The sequence below is a fragment of the Salmo trutta genome, chromosome 37 (assembly GCF_901001165.1).
Source record: "Salmo trutta chromosome 37, fSalTru1.1, whole genome shotgun sequence".
In the NCBI taxonomy this organism is placed as follows: Eukaryota; Metazoa; Chordata; class Actinopteri; order Salmoniformes; family Salmonidae; genus Salmo; species Salmo trutta.
The window spans coordinates 19,094,259-19,112,247 of NC_042993.1; the positions used below are offsets into that span (position 1 = coordinate 19,094,259).

General features: G+C 41.5%; 2 protein-coding genes across 3 annotated transcripts; both read right to left on the reverse strand.

The window, feature by feature from the left end:
• Positions 1 to 3,145: 3,145 nt before the first annotated feature.
• LOC115176877 (nucleoside diphosphate-linked moiety X motif 17-like) lies at positions 3,146 to 8,059 on the reverse strand. 2 transcript variants are annotated; one of them, XM_029737229.1, is made up of 8 exons: positions 7,068 to 8,059; positions 5,320 to 5,433; positions 4,950 to 5,133; positions 4,832 to 4,857; positions 4,569 to 4,661; positions 4,277 to 4,375; positions 4,000 to 4,136; positions 3,146 to 3,834 (listed from the first exon to the last, which is right to left on the reverse strand). In XM_029737229.1, the coding sequence occupies exons 1-8, from the start codon at positions 7,140 to 7,142 to the stop codon at positions 3,663 to 3,665; spliced, it is 900 nt and encodes a 299-aa protein (XP_029593089.1). In that variant the 5' UTR covers positions 7,143 to 8,059; the 3' UTR covers positions 3,146 to 3,662. The 2 variants fall into 2 exon arrangements, with proteins under 2 accessions (XP_029593089.1, XP_029593090.1); XM_029737230.1 differs by having other exon boundaries at positions 5,320 to 5,411; positions 7,068 to 8,037.
• Positions 8,060 to 13,817: 5,758 nt separating this feature from the next.
• LOC115176574 (membrane-spanning 4-domains subfamily A member 4A) lies at positions 13,818 to 17,451 on the reverse strand. Its single transcript, XM_029736642.1, has 7 exons — positions 17,246 to 17,451; positions 16,490 to 16,731; positions 16,171 to 16,272; positions 15,779 to 15,835; positions 15,319 to 15,504; positions 14,720 to 14,857; positions 13,818 to 14,292 (listed from the first exon to the last, which is right to left on the reverse strand). Exons 2-7 carry the CDS (start codon positions 16,688 to 16,690, stop codon positions 14,170 to 14,172), a joined length of 807 nt encoding a protein of 268 aa, XP_029592502.1. The 5' UTR covers positions 16,691 to 16,731; positions 17,246 to 17,451; the 3' UTR covers positions 13,818 to 14,169.
• Positions 17,452 to 17,989: the final 538 nt, after the last annotated feature.

A 17,989-nucleotide genomic window follows, 5' to 3' on the forward strand; every position in this document is an offset into this window, starting at 1 on the left:
CATTGTGTATTTTTCCAGGAAAACATCACAGTGGTTGCTGTTACTAATACTGTTCAGCAGGAAGATAATCAATCAGAGAGAAACTTTCAACCAAAACAAATAAGATCAGTTCTTAATGTTTCTGACACACTGAGGTCATTGTTTGATTATGACCTCAGAGACAATATGATTTATCGCTTGGCTGGGCTTAAAAATCTATCAACCAAAAGGGCGAAGTCAGAATGCAATCTTAAGTCATTTGCTAACAGTGTAACCAAACATTATTCAAGCATGTAGATGTACATAGTGATAGAACCATACACCCGTGCAAGGTTTCTTTAGCCAACAGAGTCAACCTATTCAAATAAACTCAGCAAAAAAAGAAACGTCCTCTCACTGTCAACTGCGTTTATTTTCAGCAAACTTAACATATATATAAATATATGAATATAAATATTTGTATGGACATAACAAGATTCAACAACTGAGACATAAACTGAACAACTTCCACAGACATGTGACTAACAGAAATTGAATAATGAGTCCCTGAAAAAAGTAACAGTCAGTATCTGGTGTGGCCACCAGCTGCATTAAGTACTGCAGTGCATCTCATCCTCATGGACTGACCAGATTTGCCAGTTCTTGCTGTGAGATGTTACCCCACTCTTCTACCAAGGCACCTGCAAGTTCCTGGACATTTCTGGGGGGAATGGCCCTAGCCCTCACCCTCCGATCCAACAAGTCCCAGACATGCTCAATGGGATTGAGATCCGGGCTCTTTGCTGGCCATGGCAGAACACCGACATTCCTGTCTTGCAGGAAATCACGCACAGAATGAGCAGTATGGCTGGTGGCATTGTCATGCTGGAGGGTCATGTCAGGATGAGCCTGCAGGAAGGGTACCACATGAGGGAGGAGGATGTCTTCCCTGTAACGCACAGCATTGAGATTGTCTGCAATGACAACAAGCTCAGTCCGATGATGCTGTGACACACCGCCCCAGACCATGACAGACCCTCCACCTCCAAATTGATCCCACTCCAGAGTACAGGCCTCGGTGTAACGCTCATTCCTTCGACGATAAACGCGAATCCAACCATCCCCCCTGATGAGACAAAACTGCAACTCGTCAGTGAAGAGCACTTTTTGCCAGTCTTGTCTGGTCCAGCGATGGTGGGTTTGTGCCCATAGGCATCGCTGTTGCTGGTGATGTCTGGTGAGGACTTGCCTTACAACAGGCCTACAAGCCCTCAGTCCAGCCTCTCTCAGCCTACAGTCTGAGCACTGATGGAGGGATTGTCCTGGTGTAACTCAGGCAGTTGTTGTTGCCATCCTGTACCTGTCCCACAGGTGTGATGTTCAGATGTACCGATCCTGTGCAGGTGTTGTTACACGTGGTCTGCCACTGCGAAGATGATCAGCTTAGGCGTCTCACAGTACGGACATCGCAATTTATTGCCCTGGCCACATCTGCAGTCCTCATGCCTCCTTGCAGCATGAATAAGGCACGTCCACGCAGATGAGCAGGGACCCTCAGCATCTTTCTTTTGGTATTTTTCAGTCAGTAGAAAGGCCTCTTTAGTGTCCTAAGTTTTCATAACTGACCTTAATTGCCTACCGTCTGTAAGCTTTTAGTGTCTTAACGACCGTTCCACAGGTGCATGTTCATTAATGGTTTATGGTTCATTGAACAAGCATGGGAAACAGTGTTTAAAGCCTTTACAATGAAGATCTGTGAAGTTACTTCGATTTTTACAAATTATCTTTGAAAGACAGGGTCCTGAAAAAGGGACGTTTCATTTTTTGCTAAGTTTAATACCATCAAGAGGATAAGTCAATGTCTTTGCATTTGGGCCAATATGACAAAAGTTGTCTGTCAGTTGTCTATGGCAAAAGGTAAAATTCACATATGAAGGTATGCAGACACAAATACCTTAGTTTTAATGAATAAGTCACTGAGTCACTCTCATGTAACTTATAAACAAATCAGACAAGTGACACACTATGACGGTAAGACAAATCTAGAAAATATAACCTATACAGTAATATCATGACATCACCAATACAGACAATATGCTGGCAAGGAAATGTGGCATCAAGACTTGATTATACCTTGAATGCCCTGCCACATATTTGCCCACTGTAATTCCCAGTGCCCACTGATATTGACACAGAGGGTGTGGTGCTCCTAATACTAACAGCAGGTCCGATTACCTCTGCATGGTAAAATCCAGGACAGTTCGGGGAAAATGGGATAGTTCAGGATCTTATGAAGATTATTCTCCAACTCTTTCCACCTGAATGTTATTCCTAGTGAGATTAAAATGTAATGACTTATAATGAATTAGAGAAATCCAACCCTTCCAATTTTTTTACTGTGGATTCTGACTTGTTGATGTGAATTGTGTCCCTAAATTAACGCACAAATTGTAGTCACTTAGTTAATTAGTTACTGTAGAAAACCATTTAAAAACTGTTTTACATTTCATGATTACCCCCCCATACCCCTCCCCCATTTAACATTCAAGATTTCTCTTTGAAATTGGCTGATTTGTGTTCAAATGTCACGCATTGCTTCAGATCAACCATGAGACTGCAACGCTGTAACAGTAGCTGTTAAATCCTACATAAACAGCTGACACACAAAGGCTGCTTTACAAAGGCAGCCCAATTTTGATTATTTATCCCTACTAATTGGTCTTTTGAACAATCAGATCAGCTCTGCAAAAGATCTGATGTGATTGGTCAAAAGACCAATTAGTGGGAAAAAGATCAAAATTGGGCTGCCTGTCTAAATGCAGCCAAAGAACAAAGTAAGGATATTTCCCAGTAGCTTATCCATGGGTGAGGTTGCCATGATGTACAGTATATTAATCTGGGTGTTGGTGAGAAAAGAGGTTTCGTTATATGACACACACACACACACCTTCCACTCATGACATTTAAAAATGTAGTCTTTAAATGTGAATTATTGAATCACTGCAAATATCCAATATTTACTATCTTCAGTTGAAAGTACAACACAAAGTACAACACAATATTTACAATGAAGACCTAACCTAACTAACTTGAGACCTAACTTCTGTCTGAGTATAATACAATTTATTTTTTTAAATAATAGGAAATATGCTGGTTGAGGAAAATAATTACATTTAGAAAAATGAAATATTTTATAGATTTTTATTTAACCAGGCGAGTCAGTTAAGAACACATTCTTATTTACAAGTCAAGATAATTATGTAAACTTAAATCAGAATTCTGATTGTTTCACGCTTGTTTCCAAATGTGAAATCACTGTGTAGGCTATGCATTGCCATCTTGTGGCTTGAAGGCGCAAATGGAATATAATGATCATAAAAGCATCTGCAGTATAAATCCACTTTGTTCATAACATTTCATCACTAACAACACCCTTGCAATAAAAACTGTTCTTACACACAACACAATTGATAGCTCATGCAAAGCCCTCAAAACAGCCATATAAGACTTGTAGGTGTTGCTGTTGATATTAAAGGGATAGTTCACCCAAAGTTCATTATTGGTTAATACGTACAAGATTTTTTTGAAAGATGATAGTTCACTTTAGGTGACCTTCACCGGTTAAGGCAAACTCCAGGAAGTGATGTCATCCTCCAGGAAGTCACTTCATCACAGGGCTAGACATCCAGGTTTAGTGAAGACAGTTAACACCGGGTCCCCTGTCCCTCAAGGTTCTTAAGCCAGAGCACCAGGGCGTATTTGGTACCAGTGCTAACCCGCTCCACATCCTCTCCACTATTCGGGGCCCGGTTACACAAAACAGACAATGGCAAAACTGACTCACTGAGCACACCTTCCGGAGAGACCTCCGATACACTGGAGAACAACACCACAGAAACAAAATGGCAACATTGTTAAGAGGAAACCAATGAAATAATTAATGTCAGAGGAAATTAGCCCAGTAAAACTTTTGGTACAGTATATAATATATTTTTTTATGTGTTATTGTTTTGAGTACATTACTTTGTGGATGTGATGTACCTTATGGTTGGAGCCAGGCCCTCCAGCGGTGTCACAGAACCCTCCTCTCCATCTACGGCGGACACGATGGCCTTGACCAGCGAGGCATCCACCCACAGACAGCCACTGACCTCAGCGGGCTCGGGGCGCAGAGAGGCCTAGAATAAAGATAGTCTTTAGTGAGTCAGAGGCATTCTCTTTGATTTGGCTTTGTGTGCCTTTAATGATAACACCAGACAGACAGACAGACAGGACAGTCAGGCAGACAGGACAGTCAGGCAGACAGACAGACAGACACCTGAAGCTGCTGGTGTGTGAGGGAGGTGTTTAGGAGCATGTAGGTGACCACATGGTGCCTCTGTGGCATCCCTCTGCTCAGCATGGGCGGGAAAACCGACTGTGAAGAGAAACAGAACAAACATTTAAGCCAACATGAGCAAACAGGACTGTCAGACAAATCAGAATTGATCAAATGTCTGTGGAATTGTGGCCATTAGGTTTTTTCTAATATATTTACATATGATTATTATTATTTAACAAACTATTCCCTGGGCCTAGAAATGTGATGTGTAGTGGCAGTGATTTCCCACCTCCCAGAGCCCCAGCAGCTGAGCTGAGACGTCTCCAGGGTCCAGCTTCAGTCCTGTCTCCTCCCTCAGCTCCCTCAGCCCTGCGTCCAGCAGCTGACAAACAAGAGAGATATGAGGCAAACACACACACCAAGCTTGATTGAGCTAAAAGGGAATTGACCCCAGAGACCATGAGGGGGTTGAAACCACAGGCAAAGACACTTATGAGGAATAATCTAATTTATCTTCCACTGTTTAATAGCTATTGCAACTAGAAACGTTACCCTCTCATCCAGTTCCACATGGCCACCTGAAAAAAAAGGTAAATTGGGTTACCCAAAGTGTCTTCCTATGGAATGCCATTTCATTTTGAAAGGTTACTTCCGCAGAATGATGCCATACCTGGTGGAACCCACACATTGGGGAAAATGCGGAGACTGGACGCCCGTCGAGTTAACAACACCTTCTGATTGGCTGACTGCAGAAGAATAGCAACCCCCACGTCCACTCCGCGGTTCTGAACATCCAAAGGGATTGCAGCTGCCTCTGCGACAGACAGATACTTGAAAGGGCAAAAGGTTGCCCTCTGAAAAAAAACAAATATCAACCAAATAAACCCAAACATTTTCCATTATACTTTTTTCAGTCAACCAACAATCATTTCTATGGGATACACAAAACAACTGTCTGAGGTATGGAAACGTGGCCACAACTGATGAAACAATTAAACCTATCAGTTTATTAAATTGAATGTGTTTCATTGAGCCATTACCTTTAGCGGAATTCCTCTCCCCTTCTCGCACTCACACAGTGTAAAGCGATTGTTCTCCAAAGAACACTTCACCTCCACCTCATCAAGAGTCTCTGTAAAATGACCTGTTATGCTCTAACAGAAAATTAAGTGGCAAAAAAAATTGCTTTTTTTAACTGTTGCACAATTCCCCTCATATAACAACCTTTGAAGTATCGGCAACTACAAGAATAAAGGCTAACCATTTAGCTAAATTACTTGATTTCAATGTATTTTGGAAGGGAAAATAATGGGCCTGCTATGGGTCCATTCAACCATTGTTTTTTTGGTTATCAATATATACATCCTGATTATGGATGGCAATCTCTGGCCCATAAATTAATGAAATATACACTATATATACAAAAGTATGTGGACACTCCTTCAAATTAGTGGATTCAGCTATTTTAGCCGCACCTGTTGCTGACAGGTGTATAAAATCGAGCACACAGTCATGCAATCTCCATAGAGAAACATTGTCAGTAGAATGGCCTTACTGAAGAGCTCAGTGACTTTCAACGTGGCACTGTCATAGGATGCCATCTTTCCAACAAGTCAGTTCACCAAATTTCTGCCCTACTAGAACTGCCCCGGTCAACTATAAGTGCTGTTATTGTGAAGTAGGAGAAACAACGGCTCAGCCACGAAGTGGTAGGCCACACAAGCTCACAGAACGGGACCGCCGAGTGCTGAAGCACGCAGTGCGTAAAAATCATGTGTCCTACGTTGCAACACTACCGAGTTCCAAACTGCCTCTGGAAGCAACGTCAGATGTCAGAATAACTGTTCGCAGAGAGGTTCATGAAATGGGTTTCCATGGCCAAGCAGCCGCACATACAGCTAAAATCACCAAGCATCGGCTGGAGTGGTGTAAAGCTTGCCACCATTTGACTCGGGAGCAATGGAAATACATTCTCTGGAGTGATGAATCACGCTTCACCATCTGGCAGTCCGACAGACGAATCTGGGTTTGGCGGATGCCAGATGAACGCTACCTGCCCCAAAGCATAGTGCCAACTGTAAAGTTTGGTGGAGGAGATATAATTGTCTGGGGCTGTTTTAAAATGGTTGGGGCTAGGCCCCTTAGTTCCAGTGAATGGAAATCTTAACGCTACAGTGTACAATGACATTCCAGGCGATTCTGTGCTTTCAACTGTGGAAACAGTTTGGGGAAGGCCCTTTCCTGTTTCAGCATGACAATGGCCTCGTGCAGAAAGGGAGGTCCATACAGAAATAGTTTGTTGATATCGGTGTGGAAGAACTTGACTGGCCAGCAGAGCCCTGACCTAAACCTCATCGAACACCTTTGGGATGAATTAGAACGCCGACTGCAAGCCAGGCCTTATCACCCAATATCAGTGCCTGACCTCACTAATGCTCGTGGCTGAATGGAAGCAAGTCCCCGCAGTAATGTTCCAACAGCTAGTGGAAAGCCTTCCTAGAAGAATGGAGGCTGTTATAGCAGCAAAGGGGAGGACAAACTCCATATTAATGCCCATGATTTTGGAATTAGATGTTCGATGTGAAGTTGTCCACATACTGTACATATACACTACGTGTATATCTTTAACCTTCCATTTAATTTGGGTGACCTACCCCTTTAAAATGGTACTACAGTAAAACCAAACACTGCCATAGCGCCCACCTCGTTTTCAAAAATGACACGTGACACTGGCATTTGGCTTGTTGAAGTGACAACAAAGCAAAAATATAGCACATGCACAACTGACCTGTGCAAAACGGGCACATTGCGGTGCGACATTATTCTTCGACAGATGAACCAGTATTTTCGTGACTTTTTCCATGGTTGTAAATTATTATCCTTATTGATAGATACAGTAGTTTAATGCAGGTGACAGATAGCTAGCCTAATTTACAAAACAATGTGTAAAATGATCCTTTGAGCAATAACAAATCAGATTTCTGATAGCAATATAAGAATGGCAATGCGTGTTAGCTAGCTAGCTAATATAACCACATTACACATTTGTTCAAATGAGCACTAGTAGCGCAATTGACATCCCACTGCAGTTCCCTGAAGTATTGACAACCAAGCTAACTCTATTGCTAGCCGTTATTATTATGATCAACTCCCAAGCTGTTTTTGCTATCTATCTATCTAGTGGGCTCCTGCCTTGTTAGCTAGGTCGATGGTTCATGCAACAAAATTGTTTCCTGCCCACTGATCTTAGCTTCTATGCTGGAGCTGTCATGTCCAAGGAATATAAACAATTGGACACGTAGCTAGCTACCTACATTCATTGGCTACATTGGTATCACATGTGCTTCTTCTTCTTCTTCTTCTTCTTCAGTTTATATATGGCGGTTGGCAACTAACTTTAATGTGCTTTACCGCCACGAACTGGACTGGAGTGTGGACCAGGTCTAAAAAATCTAAAGCCTACCCACTATTCTCGTCTCCTGAAATGTCCATCCAAAAACCATCTTCTGTTATTTTTTTAATTAGTCCATTGTTGATATCAAACGGTGTTGCATGTCAGCAATAAAGTTTTCAAGATATACAGTATAACTTTCACAATACAGAAATACAGCTGGTATGATGCATTATGAATCATATAATGGAAAAGGCAGCATCATGTGATGCAAAATGCATCCTACCTGCTGTATTTCTGTATTTTGAAGGAATGCTGACAATGTAAAAAAATTACTAATGAAACATATATGGAAAGATAGTTAAGGAAACCTTTTTCCTTTAAGGAAACTAAATACATAATTAAATACTACATCCCCTGAAGATTTTCTCAGCTATTAACTTAAGCTTGGCCCTTTAATACCATTGTAGCTCAGTTGGTAGAGCATGGCGCTTGTAACGCCATGGTAGTGGGTTCAATTCCCTGGACTATCCATACGTAAAATGTATGCACGAATGACGAAGTTGCTGTGGATAAAAGCATCTGCTAAATGGCATATATTATATATTTGTCCTTAAATCTGATAACAATCCCTCCCATTGTGCTGGCACTGAAATAACAGGTTTTCCACTGTCTCCATCTTCTCCTGGCAGTGATCACACCCAGTCAGATGTTTTGTACTGTTGAGCTTTGTGTGTCCCAGAGCCTTGTGATTCCACGTTCCTCCCTTCTCTCTTGACCTGAGGACCTCCCTGACCCCACATTTTCCTGGATCTTACACAGGAGTCTTCCCTTTCCATCCCTATTCCACAACTCTTGCCATTTGTTTTTGACCACTTCTTATTAACCCATTGGCTTGTGCTTTACTGATTGACAAATCCATTCCATTTCAATGTTATGATGTCTGAGAGCTTGCTTGGCAAGAACATCCACTTCCTCATTCCCCTCTACTCTCACAGGAGCTAGTACCCAGAGGAACCTCACAAATACCCCTATCTGTCTCCCCCTACACAGGCACTGCAAAATGTCATACAATACATCTTGTCTGCTCCGTGACACAAATGAATTAAAGCTCATCAGTGCAGCACATGAGTCAGAGCAGATGACGACCCTATCTGGCCTCACCTCCTCCACCCACTCTGCAGCCAAGAGTATGGCTGTACACTTGAGCCTGGATTACATCTAGCTTTTTTAAAGATGTCTGAGCTGCTGATGCATATGCTACACTACCATAGTCCAGTGATGATCTTAATATTGATATATATAACGTTTTCAATGCCATTCTATCCACCCCCCCCACGTCATTCCTGACAGGCAATGCATCACATTCAATATTTTCTTTCCTTTGATAACTACTCTGTTAATGTGTTCCGCCCATGTCATTCGAGTGTCAGACCAGATCCCCAGAAACCTAAACACTCTCACCCTCTCCAGATTCCTCCCGTACAGCTTCAGGCATATTTCCTCCCCAACCAGTCTGTGTTTTCTCAACTGAGAACTTGAAGCCCCACCTGTGGGACCACTGTTTAACTTCTCTGATCCTTCTTGAACTCTCCTGACTTTATGGGGAATATTTCTCCCTCTCTTCCACAGTGCCCTGTCGTCCGCAAACAAAGACCTCCCAATATCTGTTCTCCCCTGAGAGAATACATAATCAATTATAATGGAGAACAACAAAGGACTAATCACACAATTATCTACCTCATAACTTTCTGACATTGAGCTCCCCATATACAGATTTGTATGTAATGAGGAGATGCTAATGTCTCCGCCCTAACGAGTCGTTGTCCCAAAGGCGGGAAAGCAGGTGACAAGTTTATGTTTAAATAAACCAATAGAAACGCGTTGACCTTATTTTGGACAGATTTTAGCAAGAGTGAAACCTTTAGCTTTGCCTCTTCCTCTGTGACTGTGGTTGCGCCCATGTGCCGCCCCTTTCAATGTATTATTAATCCAGTAGGTGGCGCCAAAGACCAATATTATTTTGAAGATGCTTCAGTAAAATACATTTGCCTAAAATAACAATTTGGAAAAACACAACTAAACTGTTCAAATCTACTGATACCAACAATGTAAGATATACATCTATGCAAGATCTAATGTATGGGAGAATGAGATGTATTTTAGTTTCTTTATGTTCAGCTCCTGAGTGGTGCAGCGGTCTAAGGCACTGCATCTCAGTGCATGAGGCATCACTATAGTCCCTGGTTTGAATCCAGGCTGTATCACATCGGGCTGTAATTGTCCCAGCGTTGTCCGGGTTTGGCTGGGGTAAGCCGTCATTGTAAATAAGTATTTGTTCTTAACTGACTTGCCTAGTTATATAAAAATAATACATTCACGCAAGTAAACAGCACAATTTTAGCATGATGTTTCTCAATCCACCATATGTCACTCTTCCACATCTGCAATGAAAAGTGACAGAGCTAGAACAGTGTTTTGTCAGACCATGAGACATCCCGAAAATCTATCTTCTCACAAAATCATCTGTAGTGTCCGATTTAAAAAAAGAATAATATGACCCCTCTATGGAAAGATGAGACTCTCACGATGATGTTCTCCATTTTGCTCTATGACCCCCATAATCTTACTGCTGATCTGCCAACTTCTGTCTGTAGTATCCAAACTGTTTGGGCTACACACTAAAATGACCCCTCTGTGGAAAGGTGAGACTCACAAACACGTACATGTTATTTTGCTTTAGGATGCCCACAGGCCTCAAGACTCATCTGAAGGTCCTCAGTACAAGTTGAAAAAATGTATGGAAGTATATATGGACACTGTTTAGTGACAAAAATACGGAGTTAAATACATGTACAAATAAATACAAATAATAATACAAATAAATGTTCCTGATCTTTGTTATAGCTTTCAGATATAGGACAGATAGTTCAGATCAAACTTCCTTTTGATTCTTTTGGGGGGGGACTATCTGTTGTTCCATGTAGTGAATTTGTTATTCAATGCATTTGTATGGGCCAAATACAATTTTTCATCAAATATTTTTTTTCAATATTTTTGGGGATTCTTCAAGGTCTTAAAATTCAAAATGAAATAGCTAAATAATCCTTGGTATGACCTTCTTAAAATAATTGTATATAGCTTAGTAGAAATCCAGAGCGATTTAACATAATGCGCTAGCTAGGTAAGACAACCGCATATCACAATCAAATCAAATTGTATTGGTCACATACACATGGTTAGCAGATGTTAATGCGAGTGTAGCGAAATGCTTGTGCTTGTAGTTCCGACAATGCAGTAATATCTAACAAGTAATCTAACAAATTCCCAACGACTACCTTATACACACAAATGTAAGGGATGAATAAGATGCAAGTAAAACATTCCTCAACAAAGTAACTTTCAGCAGAATCAGTGCTAGTAAGAAAACACAAGTGCAAGTGGTTTAGTGCAAGAAAGGCAAGCATAACAGTAAGGTATTTGTTTTCCCCCTTTTTTTTCTTGCCACTAGGCCAGAGATTTAGCATTTATCTTCATGTCTGAATGTTTCACGGCAGTGCCAACACTGTGGTGACTTCACCCTGAGTGCCAGGGAAGCACAGGGGGTCTGCAGTGCTGCTGGGAACACACAGAGGAGTGTGAGTCTCTTCCTGAGGGACCTGAGCAGGGAGAAGAGAGGGACTTATCTAATCTTAGTGAATCTAGTCACCTAATCAGAAACTGACATCAAGGCTGCGTTTAGACAGGTAGCCCAATTCTGATATTTTTTCCACTAATTGATCTTTTGACCAATCACATCAGATCTTTTCACATTAGATACTTTTCAGAGCTGATTGGTCAAAAGACCAATTAGTGAAAAAAAGACCAAAATTGGGCTGCCTGTGTAAACGCAGCCCAAAAGTAGGTTGTGAGGAGATGGTTCTTACCTCTGGGCCGTCAGTACCCATGGTGCACAGCCCATACAGAATAACGACCACACTGATCAGCATCTCCAGCACCAAGAAACCAATCAGAATGCCCAGCATACCGTTGATCAAGAGCATCACAGGAAGGAAGCCATGCAGAGACACACAACAGAGGAGACATTTACACACCACACCAGCGTCATGGTCATGTTATCAGATGCAGCAACACAGACCAATCTACATCTGGCCTTTGCTTGAATTCAGGGGTATTGAAGAAAATACCTACCACAGTGTCTCCATAGAAATTGGAGTAGTGGTGATCCTCTTTGCAGGGGTATTTGTCCTGTTTGTAGGGTGTATGTTTGGACATACAGTGCATTCGGAAAGTTCCTTGGGTCCAGTGTTCCTCCAAAGGAATCTGTTGTGACAACTGCAAGGTGGGCAAGCCTCTCTCTCCTTCACTGGACCCTTACTGACAGTCACTCATTCAACCCCATCACTGAACACGCTACTGAACACCTACATTTAAATCAGCTCAGTGAGACATTTTACTTCACCTGTGGAAACAGAGGCGACATACTCTTAAAGAAAACACAAATATATTTCCCTTGGTTGACTAATTGACTAAGGGGTTGACTGATCTTGAACCCAGAACCAAATCAACTACTTGATTTCATGAGTTATAAGGGGTTGACAGCGGTTGGTTGAGTTAAGTGATTGAACTGGACACCACCCTAGGTGCCAGCCTCTGAACGCCATCTAAACAGCTTTCTCCTACTTACCCAGAAGTACTTTATGTAGGGTTAATGCCAGCATATACAAGAGTAATTCCACTAATGAGGACCTATGGGATAAATAAACAAAATCCTGAACTTTAGAGACAGATCACATACACAATGTGTGGAAGTATCGTTCAACAATGCAAGTGGCATGAATATATATAGCACAGTTCCAATTTCTTTTTAGTTTAACCTAAAAGACAACTGACCAATATTTAGCTTACCCATCCTCCAACAATTAACATGACAAAGACATATCTTTTAAAGAAACTGTTCAGCTGAAAAAGATTCCCAGCCATGGAGACCGTTAGCAGCCCAATGATCATCTCAAATTACCACAGAAGTGTGTAGTGAGAGACAAAAAAAAAAGAATATTAAATGAACCGATTACACATTTATAAGCTACATCAGTGCATCATGAACATGACAGAACAGCTACTACTATAGGTATATATAGTACAAAACCACATTCATACCTTCCATTCCTAGTATCCTAACTGTTCTATAAACATCTATGAATGAACTGAGTGCTCACCCCAGAGTCTTGGGGCTTCCACTGGAATAACTATAGACAGCTGTTCCTCTGAGAGGATATTGGCGGGGCACAACATTCATGTTGTAGCAAATTGAATCAAAGCTTGCTCACTTACTGTTGGGAGGTGTGAAACAGAAAATCTTACCATAGTTATACTTAGCTAAGTATATAGGCTAGTTACATTTAAATTAATAGGCAATGCATGACATTTGTTGTCGGCATGTTGTTCCTTCATAGTCTTTACAGGATACTTCAACGGGTGTGGTTGTGAATGTTACCAATTCAGCAAGCACCGTCATTTAATTTGTCTTTGTATTAGTTACTCATAAAGAGTCACCTCTAATTGAGTAATGTGCTGCTATATTGAATCTCTCAAGAAACATTTTATAATAATGATACAATTTCAGATCACTTACCGTTGCCTTCTGTTAAAACGAATGGGATAAGCAGTTATTTTCCCCAGTAACACTGGACATCACTGGAAAAACAATGGGCAAATTTGTTTTGCGTGGCCCGGTCCCCCAGGAGTTTGCTCATTTTCAACCATTCCATTGGTCCTAAATAAAAGTCTCCACCCACCCGGGACACCAGGCCATGCATAACAAACTCGCCCAATGCAAGAGCACTAGTCGTCGACTCCTACTGTTGAGGGTGAGGCTATTAAACCAGGGATGGATGGATGAAATTGCCCTCATGTCATTAATTATATTTAGCCTACAGAGCCCCAGCTTTTAGGAGAGCGCCACTCAACGTGCATTCTCAGTTGCACTTCAATCAATAATGCAAAAGATGAATGGGTGACTTGAGTGCATGTGATGTCAGGTTGGCATTTCACCTCCAGAAAAGCATTAAACAGTTGGAACCAGATGGAAATAGCTATAAGGTTACAGTGATCTGTGTAAACTTCTACCAATGTAGACACTAACACTTGAAGAGGAAATATTACATTTATTGAATGAAAGAATGATACTGTCAGAAATCAAGATATCAACTCTCTAGTAATATGAAATAGCAAAGAGAATAGTCCTACTTCATGAATTAGTAAGCACTACATTCATCAGGACACATGACTGTTCACATTGATAACAAAACGTCGGAAACATTCACAATGGCGTCACACTTCCTAATAATAATAATAATAATCTTCATGCAGTTTAGGTAAGCAATTGTGAAATAAATGCAAACAAGAGAAACATGAGTACACACATGAGTACATAGGGTATACTACAATGCAATACGTGTTGTGAGAAGTAGGGTGATGTGTATGGTATGGTTCTGCCTCAAGGAGAGTATGGTGGAGCCGGGGTGTCAGAGTCTTCAACACTGCCCAGTAAGGCCACGTCACTGTCGCTCAGGGAGGCCTGGCTGGCTCCGGTGGGGTCAGTACCAGTCTCTACCACCACCTAGACCCAATGACAAGGTGCAGGAGAAGACAGATGAAGTGAGGAACTAGCACAGACTGGCATCATCTCAAAATGACCATTCAACATGACCCATATACACTTCACCATTCTGGGGATTTGAAAGGACTGGATTGGTGCGTGTAAACTACCAGAGGACTAGGTGGAGCTATTCAGTTATTGTTGGTACCTAGGAGTTTACAAGAGGGGGAGTCAAGAAGCAACAAGTGTTGGGGAAAGTTAGGGATTGTAGCAATGTTCTGTTAAACAGGCAAAATGATTCATGCCCCATAGCGTTTGTTTGAGCTACTGTAAGACTGTACTTTGAATTTTTTTTTTTAAATGTATGTACAGCTGCTGCACTTTCTGCCTGCTCAACAGACTATTAACCTGTTGATGTAAGCGATGACTGCAGCGTTCTCAAGCTTACCATCCCCCGGCCACAGCTCAGGCTGTAGTACCCACGGAGGTGAATGGATTTCCCAGAGAAGATGCAGACAGTGAGAGCCACACAGAGCTCCATCCCCGTCAGGACCAGCAGTAGGCCCTTCACCCCATTCAAGACTTTCTGATGCACACAGAGGTAAAACAAGAGGAAAATGCATCAACGGTTGGGCTAACTTTAGAATGATTTACAAGTTTTGTTCAGGTTTCTCATCCTGGTAAAACAATATCAACGGTATCTCGTAAATACATAAAACATTTAATAAGCCTGCAAAGATGCATTTCTCTAGCTCCTTGCAACCTTTAATAAACAAACTGTTTGGAAGCACAGGAGACTGCTGAGGGGAGAATGGATCATAATCATTTCCAGAACGGTGCAAATGGAATGGCATAAAACACAGAAACAGAGTGATGCATTTGATACCATTCCACTTATTCTGCTCCAGCCATTACTACAAGCCCATCCTCCCCAATTAAGGTGCCACCAACCTCCTGTGTTTGGAAGGTTACGGAGTTCTCTGAAGTTAGTATAACAAATGCATACAGCAAAATTACATGAACCAGGTCACTACCATGAATACTTACATATAGTGTCCTAACCATGATTGTGCATTCCTTTATCCTGTTCTGGTTGGAATTGGAAGTATAGTTGTCGGCAGTTTCGGTGCAGAAACCATCTTCATGTTTTACAGTCAGCAGCATGCAAATATAGGCAACCCCAGCCAGGGCCACAAGAACACTGACAACATTCACAGCCAGAGTCCCTTTAATCTGACAGGGTGGGAAATGGAGAGGAGGGGAAACTGAACAACCATTGCATGACAGTGTTAATTTGTTTTGTTTTAAAATATGTGGACATATTAACTGCTATTAACTGTTGCAACTGGTTAGATTTTTGGTTTGTGAGTTTGTCTAGGAAAATATATCCTGTTTTACTTCCTAATAGCAAAGATTTAATTTCTGATATACATCTCAATTTATAAATCTAATAAAGTAAACTTGAAGTGCACACTGCTATTAACCACAGTCACAGTGAATGACTAACCAGACTCAAACGTGTTCCTTTCCGGGCAGCCACAGTGAGAGATCCAGAGAGGACAAACTGGAGAGTGAGCAACACAGGAAAGAGAGAGACTTTAGACCATTGACATATGAAGCTAAGGTGACGCTGACCAATCAACTGCCACATCCAATGTCACCTACTGTAGAGGCCTACACTTTATAGATAAACAAGTTCTGCTGTCTCCTGTGGGTGTGGGGTGCACTTTGGTCATGAGTGCTATCCTGCTTGTTCACCTACTTTTCTAGGTTACAACAGAACTACTGTAAGATAGATGACGGCAGATTCACTCTGAGGAAACATCTCTAAAATTGCATGTGTCCGTGTAGCATTAAGTGTGTTGGATATTACTTGCCCCCTTGGTACCCAGAACTTACAGAAACTCCCATGAAGAGTGGGAACTGGTCATACAGGATAGGGGTGAGAAGAGCAGACAGGCTCACCCCCATACACACCAATCCAAGGACGATCTGCACAATCTGAGACAACAGTAATTCTGGGAACATTGAGTAACAAGTGGAAATGGTAACTAATAGTGTTTCACAGTTTAGCCTAGATTTTGTTTTCTTCTAAATCAAATTGCCCTCAAAGGATCTTAAATATAGATCTCTACAATATCACAGCCGATGATTGAATCCAATGGCAAATGGATGGAATGAGCACAAAAGACAAAGGACAGTAATATTCTGTTCTCACCCCAAGAGATTGTGGCTGAACCTGCAGGAACACCCTTGTCATCTCTGACACTTTAGTGGTCAGCAGTGGCACAGCGGGGGGCACACTCTGGATTTGGGGAGTGACATTCAGAAGTGGCACTGAAGCCTTGCCACTCTCCGCCAAGGGGAAAACTTGTGTCACTACCACAACTCCATTTGCAGTGGTGATAGAGGTGGACATGGTTGATGATCCTTATGAGGGCGGTTCACTTCAACAAACACCTGCAAAGAAAACTACACACTGAAAGCTTGATACTTTAATACAGCTGCAGACATTTTGTCAGTGTTTATTATGGCATTAAAGATAGCCTAAGTCTTCTCTAGGTTGTCCTTGGTTTAGAAATAACATTAACAATAGCCTTTTGAAGAACAAAATTGAGGTTTGAAGAGTAAAATGTAGGTGTACTTCAAATGACCAAAAACAGCAGTAACTAGCACAGAATGGGCCTTTCTTAGGTCTCGCAAAGGAGAATGAGACTAACGTCATTGAAAGGTTAATTAAATAAATCAATACAATATTGACAACACTCAATGATTACAATATATGATAGCCTTTTTTCAAGCCACATTTGAGTTGCACTTGTAAATCTGTGTTTTGTATTTCAATTGGAATTGAATGTAAAACTATGGAAGCTTGCAAATGATTACAGTTATTAGGCCTACAGCTGTTAACACAAATCGCCTAACCAACATCAATTTAGCCAACATTTGTAACAATTCAAATTGGACAACTTACCACTTATCCACTTTTTCCAGGTTCGGGAACAGCTAATGTACAAACACGGAAGTACTAGGATATAACCTAGGCTACTGTTTCAATGTTTACAGAGCCCTGTTGCGTCTGCTCTATCAATTTATATCATATGCTACATTCAAAGCAATTGGAAACTCGGAAATATCCGACTTCAGTCCATTCATGACAACTGGGACTTCTGGGAAAAACGTTTGAACTGTCAATCAACTCGGAATTCAAAGTCGGAAGCTGGAGCATCTTTCTTGATCTGCAACTTTCCGACTTGAAGATCACTGACGTCATGATTTGACCTAGTTTTTTTCCGAGTTCCCAGTTGGCTTGAAAGCACCAATATCACAGTTTAAAAACTCAAGAGACGCAACATCGCGAGATTTCTGGGAACGCTTTGCTTCAACAGACACACCCTCAGCCCTCAAATTTAGTCGACACTTCTGATGACGTTTCATGACGAGATTACACTTGCAGGGTATGGAGGATATAGTTCATCAATAGAGGTTGTGACACCAGGAATAAAGAGTGTATCAAATTCGGGGTGCATTTTCTACCAAGAATGAACATACTCGCCGATGTATCGAATCCCAACACGGCTGCTGTATTTAGCCTTGAATCGTTTTTAATGCTCTCTTTTTCTTACGGTGACAGTCAGAGTTGAAAAGTATCGGGCTTCATCCGACAATCCTCGTTCCTCTCAGCCTGTAAATCTGTCATCCCTAACTTTTTATGAAA

What these genes read in the sequence shown, in the direction of transcription:
- LOC115176877 (XM_029737229.1), bottom strand. Translation starts at nt 7,142, where the DNA reads ATGGAAAAAGTCACGAAAATACTGGTTCATCTGTCGAAGAATAATGTC. An exon ending in GGAGAGGAATTCCGCTAAAG is followed by an intron (nt 5,134 to 5,319) that starts GTAATGGCTCAA and finishes GTTTTTTTTCAG; the next exon opens with AGGGCAACCTTTTGCCCTTT. An exon ending in ATGTGGAACTGGATGAGAGG is followed by an intron (nt 4,662 to 4,831) that starts GTAACGTTTCTA and finishes CTTGTTTGTCAG; the next exon opens with CTGCTGGACGCAGGGCTGAG.
- LOC115176574 (XM_029736642.1), bottom strand. Translation starts at nt 16,690, where the DNA reads ATGTCCACCTCTATCACCACTGCAAATGGAGTTGTGGTAGTGACACAA. An exon ending in AAGGAACACGTTTGAGTCTG is followed by an intron (nt 15,505 to 15,778) that starts GTTAGTCATTCA and finishes CCACCCTGTCAG; the next exon opens with ATTAAAGGGACTCTGGCTGT. An exon ending in TGAGCTGTGGCCGGGGGATG is followed by an intron (nt 14,293 to 14,719) that starts GTAAGCTTGAGA and finishes CATTGGGTCTAG; the next exon opens with GTGGTGGTAGAGACTGGTAC.